The sequence below is a fragment of the Poecilia latipinna genome, unplaced genomic scaffold, assembly GCF_001443285.1.
Source record: "Poecilia latipinna isolate Pla-1442-1.1 unplaced genomic scaffold, P_latipinna-1.0 Scaffold753, whole genome shotgun sequence".
Lineage (NCBI taxonomy): Eukaryota > Metazoa > Chordata > Actinopteri > Cyprinodontiformes > Poeciliidae > Poecilia > Poecilia latipinna.
The window spans coordinates 27399-43965 of record NW_015113369.1 but is presented as its reverse complement, the minus strand read 5'-3'; the positions used below and the strand labels follow the sequence as shown (position 1 = coordinate 43965).

Genomic DNA, 16567 nt, shown 5'->3' with positions numbered 1-16567 from the left:
AAGCTAACACCAGAGGAAGGTTAATTAAGTCAACGACATTCTTTAAATCAGTTTTAGTTTTATTTTTAAAGAAACCTAGGTCATTTCCTGACTTATCAGTTTTATTTTGCTCCTTTTGTGAAGAACTTAATGTGAATAATGAACCATAAATATTATGACTCTGCACAGTAACGAAGTATCACTTCTGTCAAAATATCTGGCAAATACAAAAACAACTTTTTGGAGGAAAAAATGTGTTTATGTCTGTACATTAAAACTTTAAGTATGGTTAAAAAAATTGATTTGGAAATAAAAAATTAACTTTAAATTTCCAGTTGTAAAATCGAAAAATAAAGTGAAAAGGGTAAAGAAAAAAAAAATAGATTCTGGTACTGTGAAGAACATTAGACAGTGTAACAAAAAGATATTTAGTTACAGTAAGAAATTATAATGCAATGTTTAGACACTGTAAAAATAAACTGATACAAACCTGGCATTCTTTGAGGCGTCTGGGCGCAGTATCTTCACTGCGACCAGAAGAGGGCGCCCTTTCCTCACATTAAAGGGGAACTCCAGGATCGGGAGGTCCAGAGGGTTCTCTATTTCACACAGGTGAACCTTTAACCACAACAAATTAAATTCAAACACTGATGGAGGACGGCGATCTTTTCACCCAGACACGTCCTCCGTCTTCGTCAGTCCTCACCTCCCCGAACTGTCCCTCCCCCAGCTTCTCCTTGAAGACGAGGCACTGGCGCGGCAGCTCCGGCAGCGGGAGGGCGTCGGCACCAGGGCTGGAAGAGGCCAAGGCCGGCACTGCGTAGGTGTTGTTGCCGCTGACCCCCTGCAGACTGACGATGTCCGCCTCTGCATAATGCGGGACGCTGGGAGGCAGCGGCGGGGACACGGGGGGAGACAGAGACGGATAAGGAGGCGACCCCGGATAGGGAGGGGGCTCCTCGTGTGCAGAGGGGAAGCCTTTCTCCAGGTCCAAGTCCAAACCACAAGCTGGGAGACAAGAGGCAGACGGGGCGGATGAAAAGACGAGATAACCGAGAACAACCGAGTGATTTAAGACGGCCGTCTGCAGGAATAGAATCAGGAGATAAAAGGTCAGGCGACTTGTTCTGAAGGGATAGTTTGGATTTTCAGCTGAATACCAAATCCAGTGTCCAAGAAGAAAAACGTAAGCAATCTCAGATAAGTGAAATCAAGTTTTCCACTTTCCTCTGTCGGCCTGGGAAAAGGTTGTTTATTATTACAGAAGAACTGATGACGGTCCAGAGCACAGCTGCACGCTCATTCATCTACTGGGAGGCTGAGCTGGAGCTGAAATTATGCAGCGGAGCCGTCATCCTGCAGAAATATCGACACACCCCTGCACATTGTGACGGATTACAATTTTGTGAATGTATTCCCCGCTGCGGCCTCCTGCAGCCCAGTCAGTGCATTAATCATTGTTTCATTCAGTCAGCTGACAGCACACATTCACCCTCCTGTGACTTATTTTATTCCCGTGAGAGACTGAAATAATTTATAATTTCATTAAATCCATCTGCCTGCGTGAATAGCAGGTACGAACCACTTGTTATTGAATCTCCCTTTGCTCATTTACACCACATCGAACTCCTAATTTTAAACTAAATTTCAACCTGCATTTTTACCCGCTGATAAAACTGAAACGCCTCGAAAAGATAATAATTTTACGTTTGAAACCAGCGGCTCCCAGAAGGTTCAGACAGCACTTGAGTCATGGGCTTGTAGAGAGAGTGAGACCTGAATGCTAAGTCGTTTTACCTTTGAAATAATAATGAGCCTGATAGGAGAATGTTCAGCCTAAATTCACATGCAACTGCAGCCAGTAGATCACAATACTGTAACTTTATAAAGCTCATATATTTGGGAGGGAAAGCAGGAGTCACAGTGACTCCAGTAAAAAAAATATTTTATCATCTGTCATTATCAACTGGATTTGACTTCAGTGTGTTTTAATCAGGATAAAAATGGGATAACTTGGATTGGTCTGGGAAGGTAACAATTAGAAAAGTGCAGCATCCTCGTTGCAGAAGTGTGCAGTTTTGTTTCGAGTCTCGACTTGGAAATACTTTTCCACTTGCAGCATCTTGTCCTCAGCTCTCATCAACTGACCTCACAGGTTTCTGCTAAATCTAGTTTGCAGCAGGAGAGTCAAACACATTTTCATTTTGGGCCAAGTTCAAAGTCATGCATGAATGGAAGAGTTGTTTATGCCATAATGTATTGCTAAAATCCATTTTAGAACATTAAACTGTCTGCATTCGATCAGTACTTACTAAAATTAAATAACACTGCACATCTTTTTGTTGTTGAACATTTTTCATAATCAAAATCCCTGATTTTCTGATGCTACTTTAGAAATATTTGCAAGAAATTTTGCGATATTCGATATGTATGATGGTAAATGTGACCTTTTGTTACTTGCCATAAAGATCACAGATTGCAAGTAAGACTGAGGCAGCAGAAAGAAATACTGCCATCTGCAGGCGAGAGTTAGGAATCAATTTTAGTCTAAAATGGTCAACATGTTTTTGATCATTTTTGTGGAATACATGCAACTAACTTACAATTATGCATTATGCGCGGATCTGTTTATTTTGCGTCATTTTCTCAGATTTGGGAATTTCAAAAGAAAAAAGAAAAAAAACTGGAGGAACTGGCTGATGTAACAGACAAAACTTGCTCTTATATTGCTACAATAATATTTAGGTGCTCAGATGTTACCTTTAAGGTTTTACTTATGCATCCCTCTGGAGTCAGGAGGGCCAGATTAAAAGCCATGGGGGGCCAGGTTTTTGCCCCCGCCCTTCAGTTTGACACATGGACTCTTCTAATTACGTTTCTTCTGATGAAGTCGTGTTTTTGTACCATTGTTGTTGTTTGGGACTCACTGTGATGATTTCTTGCAGACATCTGATAGTTTTGGGACAAAAACTTCTCTGCAAACTACGGCTTTAGACGAACGACACCAGAAAGATCCTGCAAGGACAGATGACCTTCACTTCAGCTCTGCTGTTGTTACAAGAAGATTATTATACAACTAGAAATAATTAGTCGTTTTCTGGGTTATTGACATTCATGATGCATCTCAGATTGAAATTATTTGCAGATGTAATGAGAATGGACAGTTAATTGAAAAAGTAATAATGTCGGCCAGCTGTTGCTCCTAAAGGAGTGGTCTTTAAATAAAATAAAGGTCAAATTACTCCCAGTTTCCCAGTGGGAAGTCCGACTTTGGAGGGTTTTACTCATCATTGCACAGTGAAAAAGGTGAGAATGGATTTCCAACTTAAAAAATAATTTGTTACATGCAGTCAAATTAAGTTTGTCAAATTTATATTTGCTTAACATGACAACTTAATAAATGAAATATATTTACTTGCATAAACTTAATTTGACTGCTTGTAAAAAACTAACTCAATATATTTTAAGATGGATCACCCGTTTCCTTTTCAGTGTATACAATATGGTTGTATTCGCTCGTAGACTCAATCTTTGGCATACTGTCATTTATAAAATCGTACTGAAACCATTTTGTATTTTCCTGCATAAGTAGAAAGTCCACTTGAGGATATTCTCTTCAATCTGAGAAATTAATTTACTTTCGGTAAAAATGAGTGAACTTAACTTGGGGAGAAATCTTTTTGGTTTTCTGCTCCATCTTCTAAATGTATGCATACATGAACCTTAAGATGCTGATGTCACTAAATATTTTTAAGGCTGTTCTTACCGATTTTGAGAAGAAATCATCTGTCTGTAAATGTTTTAATTAATTTATGTACGACTGCGTTGCGTTTGAATGTGCTGTAGACTCTGTGCTGCTGCCCGTCTTGGCCAGGATTCTCTTGTAAAACAGATTTTTAATCTCAGTGGGATTTTCCTGGTGAAATAAAGGAAGTGGTAATTTCCCAGCTCCGAGTGCAGCTGGAACGCAGCATGATAACCTGGTGCTGCTGAGGCGTTCACAGAAACTAAACTCAATCAAAGTAAAAAACATAAATTAAAAAAAGCTCTATGTGAAACTTTCCAGTTCCTTAGAAACCAAACTATCCCTTCAAACAAAGGAAGGAGTTATGTGATGAGTGAATGGGAGAATGGGAAGGTCGCATGCAGAAACAGATTGTTAATATTTGGGAGAAAATCTTCTCCTGCCTCGACGCCGACAGGTCGGTAGGTGAGTGGAAAGCAGGGGATCCTCCTGACTGTGCCGGCCCAGTCTGAGGCTTCTTACCCTGGGGCACATTCAGGCTCTTTTCCTGAGCCTGAGCCGATCTCGGGACGACTACAGCTCTGGAGCCTTTTCTGTGATCTGGTAGGAGCACGTGATAGGCCGGATTGTTTAGCAGCAAGGCTACAAGGTCACACACACACACACACACACACACACACACACACACACAGACAGAGACGTACAGAACGAGGTGGGGCGCACAAACAAAATCATAACATGGAACAAAACAGAATCATGACAGTGTTAGCGTGTTCATGTACATATGAGGAAGAACATCTCAGGCAAGTTAACACAACCCAACAGAAATTAAAAACTGACTGCATGGGATGTTTGTTACTCTTGTTATTTCAAACTCACACAGGCGCCTGGTGAAGACGGCATGCCAACCTCCTGAAGAACAATGCAAGCAAAGGAATGCATTTTTTCTTCTTTAATCCTCAGCTTCTCCTCCCTATCCTCCCCTCTCTTCGGAACAATAGCTCTTTTGTGCCCCCTCTGCACCGTGCATCTTCTTGCAGGCAGTCTTCCTTGCAGGATGTTTGGTTTGATTTACTTTTGTTTGGTGTGGTGGAATATTCTGCAACGCCACAGTTTTCTAGATAGGCACGCCACATCGGGAGTTTTCCTCCTGCTTTTGCCCCATCAGCCAAATGAGTTTGCAAAATCACAAACTGAGACATGCAAACTGAGCGATGTGGTACAAACCACAGGCATGAGTGCAGAAATTTAAATACGGGACATATGGAAGGTGGGATTGTTGTCACATTTTCTGCTTATTTATTGCCAGCTGATGTGTTTTGCATGTTTTCTTGCCTGTCAACATGTTGCGCAGAGCAGAGCTTTGCGTAACAAAGCTCTTTCTCGCTTTTTTGTGATCTTTTGTAGTCATTTTTATTTAACTTTTCTTCCAGTTTTCTGAGGGACGTTTACTTTTGTTCCTTTAGACTTTGGCTCCTTTTTTTACCCATCGACTGTCCGGTCCTTGCGCCAAACCATGCCAACTTTTAAAACGGCTCTCCTCTAGAAATGACCTGTCGCAATAAGCAATAAATCAAAACTTGGCACCGATATGTGCATTTTTGCTTTCAAGGAAATTTTAGATTTATACAAGAGACATAATACCAGAATTTTTATGTGTTTTATAGATCCATCAAAAGCCTTTGATCATGTTAATCATGAAAAATTGTTTCATAAATTACATATGAGAGGAGTTCTGAAATATTTATTAAGAATATTAGTGTATTGGTATGCTCACCAGAATATGTCTGTAAAATGGGGAAACTCTGTCATCTTATTTTATGTGGGTAATGGTGTGCGACAAAGCAGCATTTTATCTCCTTGGCTTTTTAACCTGTATATGGATGATTTATCTAAGCTGCAGAATCTATGTAGAACTGGCCGTCGGGTTGGTAACCGAACCATCGACCACCTGATGTACGCCGACGATCTTGTGATATTCTGTCCATATAGTGCAGCATCTGTTAAGGGTTTGCTCTCAGCATGGGTTACAGCATGATATTAAATATAGTGCAAAAAACAGCAACATCATGATTATCAAGAGCAAAGAAGACACTAAATTATCTTTTCCTGACTTCACCCTGTCTGGCAGCATCCTCCAGGTCACTGATGAGGTCAGATATTTGGGACATTACATCACCTACGGTGATGTAATGTCCTGTGGAGACGTTTAAAGGCAGTGTTGTACTCAATATGTACAAGTTAATATTCTTCTTCGGAGGTTCTCCATGTGGTCAGCATCTATAAAATTGCACTTTTTAAAGCATCCATTACTCCAATGTATCCAGCCCACCTGTGGCAGCGTTACAGGAAAAGCAGTATGAATAAACTTCAGGTCGCTCATAATGATGGCATGAGGATGCTGCTGAGGGCGCCCCGATGGAGCAGAGCCAGTCAGATGTTAGTGAATGCCAATGTACCAACCTGCGCTGCTGTGCTTCGAAACATTATGCACAGATGAAGATTAACAGACTCTGCAAACGGCATCATTCAGACTTTGACCAATCCTGTTCAAAGCTCAGCGAGGTTCTTCTCCGGTTTGTGGAATCACTGGCACATTAGTTTATATGTCAGTGATTGATTATTTTATTATATATATTTTTTTCTTTTTATTGTTCTTGTTCCGTTTATGGACCATAATTGTGTCTAAATAAAGTGGATTTATTGATATAGTTTCTCTTTTTTAGCTCTTCCTACCAAAAACTGGATGAAAAAGGTTCTTCAGTCAGATGCTTTTTTTCCTCAACTAGCCATTTTTTAAGGACAGTTTTGTTACAGAGACTTCAGTTCCTATTTTATTTGTCGTTTCTGTAGTTTTGTTTATTTATTTTGGATAATTAAAATGTTTTCCAGATCCAGGGTTAAATGTCCATTAGAATTTAAAGTTTATTGAGCTTTGACAATTTATTCTTGCATTATTTTGCTTTTACTATTGTATTGCCTAAAAACAACCTCAAAACAAGAAAATATTTTAATCACAAAAACATCTGGGACAGTTTATTGTCAAGCAAAATTTGCTATTGTGCATTGCAAAACCACAACATCTTACTCAGTATTTTTGTCTAGTTTCAAGTGCAAATATCTTAGTTCACTTGAAAGGAAAGAAACAAACTTACATGAAACTTTTCAGCGATATAGAGGAGCTTGTTTTAGGGTTAGGGTTCCTTAATATTGATGAAAATGTGCCAATTCCATTGGCACACTATTACAACAAGATGTTTTTCCATGTTAAATTGGTTTTGCCTTGTTTCAGGTGTAATAAGGTATTTGTGCTAGAAACTAGACAAATACTTGGTAAGATTTTGTGTTTTTGCAGTGCAACAGGCCACTCAAGACTGTATCTGTGAAAAGAGTCCCTGCAGTCTGCAGCATTTCAAAATAAACATGGCAGAAAAAGCTTCTTCTTCAGTCAAATGTGCTGAAGCTGGGTTAATTATTATCATTATTATGAGGATACATCTTAAATCTCAGTAGACATTTATGTTGAGGGTACTTCCATTTATGCCATGATAGCTTTGGACACCCTGTAAAGTTTCATTCCAAGCCACACCAGCACTAATGCGATGCTCCATAATCAGCCAAAGAAACGACACCCAGAGGCCGACAGTGAAGGAAAAGCCACAGGAAGTTCATTTGAAAGCTGCTGAGGTTAGACATGCCGTTTTCTACATTTTCCCTTTATTGGGCTGTTTATAGAGGCGTTTTGTCCTGTTCACACTGCAGTCAACGCTCTTTGCTGAGGTCAGATTTTTGTGCAGTTTTTCCACATTGTAATTTAAATGCAACGACTTCAGACTCCAGTGTGAACAGGCCTCTGTTCTTCAGCCTTGAATGAAACGCGTGTTGGTCATCATGATGCTGTCACACTTCAGTGGTGTGAATGAAATGCCAAGTGAAATGCAAAGCGACCATTCAGACTGGGGTCACATTTAGGATCACATATTAAAGCAGCCTTTACTTGACTTTAAGATCAGTTTTGTTTTATGTGGGCCACATATGTGCAAAACGGTCAGATTGTGGCTGAATGTTGACAGTATCTGAAAAGGACTAATGAGTGAAAAAGCAGTGCTAAAAACTTTAAAGAAACACGTTCCAAAGAAATGTCAGGAAGAAATAATGAAGAAAAAGGATGACTTGAGGCTCTGAGACCACTTTATGTCACATTATTTATGTTCCAAAACTGACTTGGAAACATTTCCTCCAACACACAGATTTAATATTAAAGATAAGCAACATTTAAACCCCTCAGTGTTTGTTCTGTAACTTACTGGTGCTGTCCCTCTGGTCTCTGGGCCGCAGCAGAGCGCTGGGCTCCTGATACTCCCCCTCTGCGTCTCTGTCATGGTCCCGGTCGTCAGGAAAAGTGTGTATGCGCTGGTAGCGGCTCGAGTAGCTGTGTGTGTTGTTGATCACCACGTTGTCCGAGGGGACGGACAGATGGACTCGGAGCTCTGAGCTGGACAGACTGCCCTGCGCCTGAAAGGCAGCATGAAGGAACTATTAGGGCTCAAATCCTGGACACAAACTTTAATCGCTTTAATAACAGCGCATATAAATCCAGATGGAGACGGGCTGGTTTACTGCCAGAAGGCTGGCAGCTGTTCTCTCCAGCTATTATTAACTCAAACTGAATCAAAGCGACGGTGTGGCTTCATGAAATAAAATATTTCCAGCTTAGAAATAACACCGTAAAAGGTCCAGCTCCTGACCCACCTTGCCCAGAATCTTTTTCCAGTACTGCCTCCACAGAATGACGACTATAACAGCCAGCAGCAGCAGGATGATGCCCACCAGGCAGCCGATTAGAATCGCTGTGTTACTGCCGTCGTCTTTGGCTACAGGAAGTCCCGCCCTCGGAGTAACGGCAGCAAATTCTTGAAATGGGGAAAAAGAAAGAAGAAATCAATTTCAGTTAGCTTTTTATTTATTATGTGTGACATCGAAAATTTTCCACTTTTAATGGTTTCAAGATTTTGAGTTAAAGAAACCTTCAGCAGAAAAACTATGCATGTCAAAGTGACTAACAATCACAGGTGAGTAAATTATTTACATTCACCAGCCGTTGTTTCTGTTTTGGTTGAGTTCGTATCACCCAGTCACACCATGATGCGTTTAAATTGCATTACTATATCAATTACAAATGAAGCATTTCACAGAAATCACAATCTGATGCTGTATAAATGCAATCAGATCATCAAAAAAGCCTCCGGGTTTTGAAAAATCCTGCAGCTTTAGCACCAGAGCTTCAACATCAAGCTCATAAACAGTCCATTGATTTGAATTTTGCATCACAGCGTCAGTATCAAGTTCAACACAAATGTCTCAGCAATGACATAAATTAATCTCCTGCTACGCTATGCTGATGCTCAGTCTGTGCTGAAGAAGATTCAGTGATCTCAGTATGCAAGTGACGAGTTCTGCCTTTTTCAGATTAATTTTTCTATTAGTATTTAACCATTTGCTGAAGACTTGAAACACCTGCAGAGAGACACTTTAATTAAACTTTGATCCCAAGATGGGAGATAATATAAAAAACAAGGAAAGAAATGGTAAATTCACAGCAAAACATAACTTACTCTGCCCTGACTCACTATACTTCATCATTATAAACAATACATGTAAGAGGCATCTCATCAACATCCTTTATATACACATGTAATTTTTGCCAAATGTTTTATTCTCGTGTAAAACACATTATTAGAAATGGCCATATACATGGCAGGGTAAGAAACTATGTTAGCAACTTTATTGATTATTTACCTGAATCTCACATTTTGTGGTGGTGCCACTGAGCAGTCTTGGTATTTTCCTGTAACGAAGCATTAAACTGGTCCCAAACTACGAAACTACCTCCACTGTGACAGACTATATTTTTATGATGCCATAAAATTAAGTTCCCACATATAATGAGGTACATTTGTAAAAGCAGCATTTTTAAAAATCTCGGTGACTCCTCCTGGTTTTTTTAGTGACAGATTTTTTTTTTGACGACTAAAGATTTTCTTTGTACCTTTTAGGTTTTCATGATAAGTTTTCAAATTAGATTTTTTTTTTCCCAGGACGCCTACTCGCATCAGATGGGGATTTATTCCATCAGTCAACGTGTCTCCTTATGAGACAAACCCAAGCCAAGTCCTGAATGCGTCTGTAGCCTTTCCCAGATTTATGCATTTTGTCTCATCTTGGTTCCTGCAGAAGTCGTTGAAGCACTAAACAAACTACTCTTTAAAGGCTCCACCTCTCTGACGCAGACGGCATGCAGCTTCAGAGGCGCCTCAAACGGCTCTGCAGCAAATCTCCAACTTATCCTTTTACAGCCGGCCAAATGTAAAAGATTGCTTTAGAAATTGAATATTTCCAAGTCAACATGGTGGATAAAAGAAGACAAATGACGAACAGAACGACACCTGATGTTAGTTTTACTTTGAGCCAAACTCGGGTCCTTGTGCACCGGCGATAATAACTGACAGCCGGTTTCAGAAGATGATAAACAACGTGGCTTCCTCCTCAATCCTTCTGCTGCACCTTTTGTTCCTTTCAAGCATTGTCTTAAAGCTTAGATGTAAATTGGACTCAGCCATGATTTATGAGCCACTATAAGTGAGTTGTTGTGTATTTTTCTGCAGAAAGAAATCCATCTTTCATTTCATTACTCCATTTTTGTGTTTGGGGCATATCTGACCAATAATCTGTGGACTGAAGGTGTGTGAGTAACAGGCTTATGAAAACATGCCAGTGTTATGACTATAAATTAAACTAAATTAGATTTCTGTTTTGTGCTTACAAACACATGCTCTGCATAAAGAAAATGTGTGTTTTAGAATTAAATATGTGGGTGCAGCCTCTGCAGCTGGAGTTGCGAGAAAGTTTGGGAGTGAGCGTGCTTTCAAGTCCAACCACAGAAAAACATCCAGGAAATGATGATTTAGTTCCGTTTATTGCTTTATTCTGTGAATGACCACAGTTTATTCACTAGTTCATCAAAGCAGCAAAGTTATGCTGCATTCTGTGACAGCTGGGAATTTGGACTTTCCCCTTTTTAGTGCTGGACAAAATTTCAGAAAAACCTCAAAGAATTTTTCTCCTAGTCTTGAAGGTTATTACATGGTCTTGTGATATTTCTAAATTTCTTACATTTTGCACCATGAAATGCATAATTACCCCATTTCCAAATGCTTTTGCCCTAAACTTTAAAGGCATACCAGTTTTCCTAAATGTGTATTGTGTTAGTTTTTTATGTCCCAGACTTACAAAGAAGTGAAATGAAAATTATGCTTTACAAATAGAAGAAACTTAACTTTTACACTCACACAGGAAAACGGCTTCAGACAGATGTGTAATTGTATAACTACACATCTTTGAAAAGTAGAAGTAGAACCTCCTGCACAAACAACAAGAATGCAGCAAGTGGTTTCTGAATGGTAAGTCAACAACAGTCAACAGCAGCCATTGTACAGCGCACACAGTGGTAGAACCAGCTGACCAAAGGTGCTGGAATTCAGCGTCAGTTGCTCGGTAACGGGGCTGGTCTTAGCTGGGGTTGCTAGGTAACAATGCAGCCCCTTTTGAATATGACTCAACAATCAAGATTTTTGAAACAGCTAATTTTCCTCATTGTCTTATAGCCAAACAACAGATGGGTTGTTCATAAGTGATTGGGCTGCTTTCAGGAGCAGTTAAGACCCAAACAGTAGTAAAATAAAAACATGCAAAATGTGAATTTTGCATAATGTTATCTCCCTCATCTCCCCCTTATCTCTTCTAAGACATAGCTGTCCACCCAAACCGGCAAACAGGGAAGGAAAGAATTAGAGAAACCACCAAGAGACCCATAATAACTGTAGAGGAGCTGCAGATATTCAAAGCACAAATGGGAAAATCAGCTAATGGGACAAACAAATCTGCTTTTATGGAAGAGAGGAAAGAAGAAAGTCATTGGTAAAATAGAAAAAAAAGGGGGGGGGTGGAAGTAATGAAAGACAAACAATGTTTTAAGTGATGGAAAACTACCAATGCACAAAACCCTAAACATGCCATACCCACTGTGAAACATGGTGGTGGCAGCATTATGCTGTGGGGACGCTTTTATTCAGCAGCAACATAAAAGAAGATCAGAGATAATGACAAAATGGATGGAGCCAAATATTGACCAGTCCTGTAATAAAAACCTGCTGCAAGCTGAAAAGTGTAGAGACTTTATCAGGACGATGACTTTAGATTCACAGCTAAAGCTCATGTGTTAGAAGGGCCCAGTCAAAGTTCAGGACAAATCCAGCCTATTAAGAAGAATGGTATCTAGATGTGCAAAGCTGGAAGTGATTTAAACAAAAAAAAACAAAAAAAAACATATAAAGTTCTGACTCAGAGAGGCTGAATGCAAAGGCACGGTACACTGCTCTGACTTTTATTGTGAAAGTGTTTCCTATACTCTGCTGGTGTTGAAGTTTCTGGTCGTGACTTTACAAGACGTTAAACCATTCAAGGGTTATGAAAACTTCAAGGAGGAATATAATCTCTAACAGAAACATTTTACACCATAACAATCACTAAATAAAAGAAGCAGCAGGAAGTATGATGCCTTTATTCCTTTTAGGCTATTTTTCTGATGTAATGCGACTTAGAGAGACCTTCGTATTGCCAAACAGTTTTCTAAATTATTCTGTATTCAGTCGCTGTGTGGCTTTGTGGATTTATAACCAGAGTGTGGCATAAGCTAGTGCACTGAAGAGCCTTCAAACACCAGCGCTCTCAGAGGAGTCGCGCTCTCACAGGGGGGGGTCACACACCAGCACAGGCACACCAGGCTTACTGCACATCTGACTGGGACCGACTGCTTCAATATTCACCATAACCCAGAGCCTAACGTACCCCGCTGCTCAGGGAGCAGCGTGTCCGTGTGGTTTCACTTCTAAGTGGCTTTGTAGCCAAGGAATAATTAGAATAAGCCAGTTTCTTTCTCCTTTCAATGTCAACCAAAGCATGTTTGTTGAATAAAAAAGAAAGACCAATTTTCCACTGGTCTGTGGCGAAATCTCTATATAATCCAAGTTTTAAGAGGCAATAAAAGGCTGGACAATATGGCTGAAAAATGTATAGACATTCCATATCAGTCAATAGATAATTATTACTTACCTTGTTTTAAAATCTGAAATGCTGACAAAGCCGTGACCTTTCCTGTTTTATCCACAGTTTTCACTACACCGTCGTTTTTTTATTTTAAGCGTTTATGAGGTACAGTGAGACCTTAAACTGCCGCTGTGTCAGTTACTCAACATGTTGTTGCTAGGTAACCAAAGAGTGAATGCGTTGCTAGGTAACCACAGAGTGAGTGAGGTAGTTGAGGCCTCAACTGGCCAAGTTTGAGCAGCTAAAGTGTTTCCTCTGCCTACATCTCCCAGAATGCCAAGCTGTTCTGGATCGTAGTTCAGTGAATATTCTATCAGGCATATTATCTGCTGATATTGATCACTTGTCTACCATGATAAATGGTATTGATTTATTGTCCAACCCTATTAGCGGGTGTAGAGGCCTCCACAGAAATGTAAGACACTAGTTGCCTGTTGCATCATTAAGCACTTAGTTTGTTTTTCTTTTTTTAATATCGCGATATTGTTTATTTCTTCATTTAAAAACTGCTTTTTGTATTTACTCAGGTCATCTCTGAACCTCTGAGTTGTTTTTGATTATTACTAAGTGGAACATTGATCAATACATTTGGTGTACATTTGACAAAATGTAATGTTAATTGCTCATTTCATAATTCGTTACCGTGTTGTGTTTTTAAGGCGTAAAGAGCTTTGAACTGCCTTGCTGCTGAAACGGGCTATAAATAAACTAGATTTGATATTTAAATCAATTTGATGGTATGAAACATTTAATGGTGGCACAAAAAGACAAAGACAGAACATAGCAACCCATGCACATGCCTACATTTATAAATCCAGATTTACCAGCGAGTGTTTTAAACAGTCTGTCAGAGCATAACAGTGTTCCTGCATCTCTCTCTCTCTGTCACTTGAACACCATGCGGGTAATAAATAAACCCAGACAAAGCCATCCAACCACATCCAGTAAAAAGTACAAAGCAGCAAACACGACACAGAAAACCATTTCCAGCTCTTTTCATTTTTTTTAAAAAGCCTGTTATTGTTTAGCTGTGTAGAACAGAGCCAGCTCGCCAACAAAACATGCAGTTTGTGAGACCACAGGAAGCCAAGATGTTATGGGATGCAAATATAATTTACTATGGCTGCGTTAAGAGTTGTTTCCTCGAGCTGTTTATTTTCCAACTCTGGGGACAGAGCCCAGTGCCAAATCCTGTCCCTCTAATCCCTGCTCCATTATTGTACAGCAAACTGTCTACTTAGCACAGCGGACAGGTTTTTTTAAGCTACCGGAGGAGAGCCAACGCAAATGGAGCTGACCTCCTTCTCCGTCTCTTTAAGAAAATAAAAAAAGAGAATCTCCTTTGGTGCACTCTCTCACCTGACAGCGTCCAGTTAGCAGTGGTGTCCATCATGAGGGTAGTGGCGGTGGGGGGTTCTGGAGGAGCGAGGGATGAACAAGGGAGGAAAGTGTGAGAGGAGAGCTGATGAAGGCTCAAAGAAGAGGGATGAGGGGAATTTTTATCTGTCTCAGCAAAGGTGGAGTTCTGTGTTTCCTTGACCAAGTCAGGATAGGACTATGGCCTATACAAAGCACGTTTATTACATATTTTTGCACAAAATCATTCTTAGATAATGAGATTTCACTCTAGAAGCTTATGTGAGCTCCTTTCAGAATGAGCAGTTTTAGGGCATCTTGTCACTTTAAATCCAAATAAGTTGCTGCTGGCCACACCCCAAACTCAACATTTACACTCATACATGAAACTGGCTGCAAACAGCTGCACAATAATACCACCATACATCTTTGAAAAGCAGAAGTAGAGCGTCCTGCACAACCAACAAGTATGCATCAAGTGGTTTCTGGATGGTAAGCCACCAACCAAACACTTGTCTTTTTCAGCAGCCATTGTACAATAAATGCAGCAGTAAAACCAGCTGACCAAATGTGCTGGAGCTTCACTTGGGTTGCTAGGTAACAGGCTGGCGTTGCTAGGTGAGGGGCAGAGCCTGCTGATTTGTGATGTTGCATTCCAAAGGTTTTTGAAGCGACTCATTTTCCAGTCACTAAAAATCATTAACTTATTGCCAAAATATGGCTGGATGGGTTTGTTTAAGCGCTTGCTTTGATTCTAGAAGCAATTGAGACCCAAATGGAAGTATAAAAAAATGCAAAATGTTGGCACGGCGGTGGCACACGGATAAAGTGCTCGACCCATAAGGAGGCCGCAGGTCTAGGCGCGTTGATCACAGGTTGGAGTCCCGGCCTGTTGAGCTTTGCTACACATCTTCCTCCCTCTCAAAAAAAGTACAAAATGTAAATTCTTCATAACATGTCCCTTTTAACAACCATGTTGACGTTGTAAAAGCTTCCTCGTGATGGTAATCGTTTAATCTTTCTCTTCAGTGTTTCCAAAAATCACCATAAAATATAGAAAATAAGTGTCTGCAAATAACCTGAGGTCAGAATAAAATATATTTCATAGTTTTGTCAAACTCATAAGTGCAGTCGCCACAGGAGAAGATAAAGCGATGGGGAATGAAACCAGAGACAGGAGAGGAAAGAGATAAAAGAAGAAAAGCAGAAAGGAAGGGAAGGACAGACAAAAGGCAGGATGTTGTCAAGTGAGGATCAGAAACTTGACCCAAACCTACCAGAAGGCTTAGAGCTGGTGCTGAATGAGTCGTGACTCGATGTGGGACCAGAGGTGGTGACGTTCCCCAGAGGAGTCGGACTAGGGTCCGGAGACTTTGGATGATTTTGATGAAATGAATCAGCGTCCGTCTCATCCTCTCCAAATGGTTCTGGATACGCAAAATATGGAGAAAACAAAGGGGGAAAAAGTGAACAACAGACTAACTAGCCCTGGTTTTTCAACAAGGGAGTGAACAACTTGTTACTGAGGGAAAATTCAAAGTTAACTTCTTACTAACATGTAAGAAGGTGTTTTAAAGAAAACTATTTTTACACAACATACTGAGATACGTCTACAGCTCATCCAGGCTGTAAGAGAAAACGAGGCTTTTAGCAGATGACCACAACAAGAGATGCTCAGATTTATACTTTTAGGCTGGGTATATATTTATATTATGGAGAAAAATTGGGTTTTGAAAAGGTAGGAGCCTTTCAAAACCTTTGAAAACACTTAGCCACAACGGCAAAAATGGTCAAATTGCACCTGAGTTTAAAGAACCACAGAAGCTTATCCAGGGGTGAACGTAAGGGGGTACGGTAGGGTGCTGCGTACCCCTAAAAGATTTAGCGGGGGTACGCAGCACCTGCAAGAGAGTGGAGCGGCTGTCTGCTGTAAAAAATCAATGGGTTCACTGTGCAGCTGTGAGTTCACCCACTAATCAGCCATGACTGATTAGTTTTTCAAGAACAATCTAAAACACGACTTAATCAGTTAATAAATAACTTTTTTCCCATTTCATATTGTTTCTGAACTGTTCGTGCAGGAACAACATCAGACATCTCAGTCCAGAAATGTGCAGTTCTAGGCACAGCCAAGATACTGGAGGAAGCCTCAAGCTCCCAGGCCTGGTAGAGGACCCGAGCTCAGAGGATGAAAGAGAGAGAGACCACCCGCGGAGGGTGAGAAGGAATTTATTTACATATATATATATATATATATATATATATATATATATATATATTTTTTTTTTTTTTTTTTTTTTTTTTTCCCCCCCCAAATTTTAA

At 40.1% G+C, this 16567-nt stretch overlaps 1 protein-coding gene across 1 annotated transcript in view; it reads right to left on the bottom strand.

The window, feature by feature from the left end:
- Positions 1–16567, bottom strand: part of ddr1 (discoidin domain receptor tyrosine kinase 1) — a gene marked incomplete at its 5' end in the record, with an annotated part of 53087 nt that overhangs the window by 15479 nt on the left and 21041 nt on the right. The window contains 7 exons of the mRNA XM_015045924.1: positions 470–597; positions 686–987; positions 4247–4366; positions 8032–8239; positions 8477–8637; positions 14249–14305; positions 15523–15672. Coding sequence (XP_014901410.1) covers positions 470–597; positions 686–987; positions 4247–4366; positions 8032–8239; positions 8477–8637; positions 14249–14305; positions 15523–15672 — 1126 coding nt within the window. The remainder of the gene's footprint in view (positions 1–469; positions 598–685; positions 988–4246; positions 4367–8031; positions 8240–8476; positions 8638–14248; positions 14306–15522; positions 15673–16567) is intronic.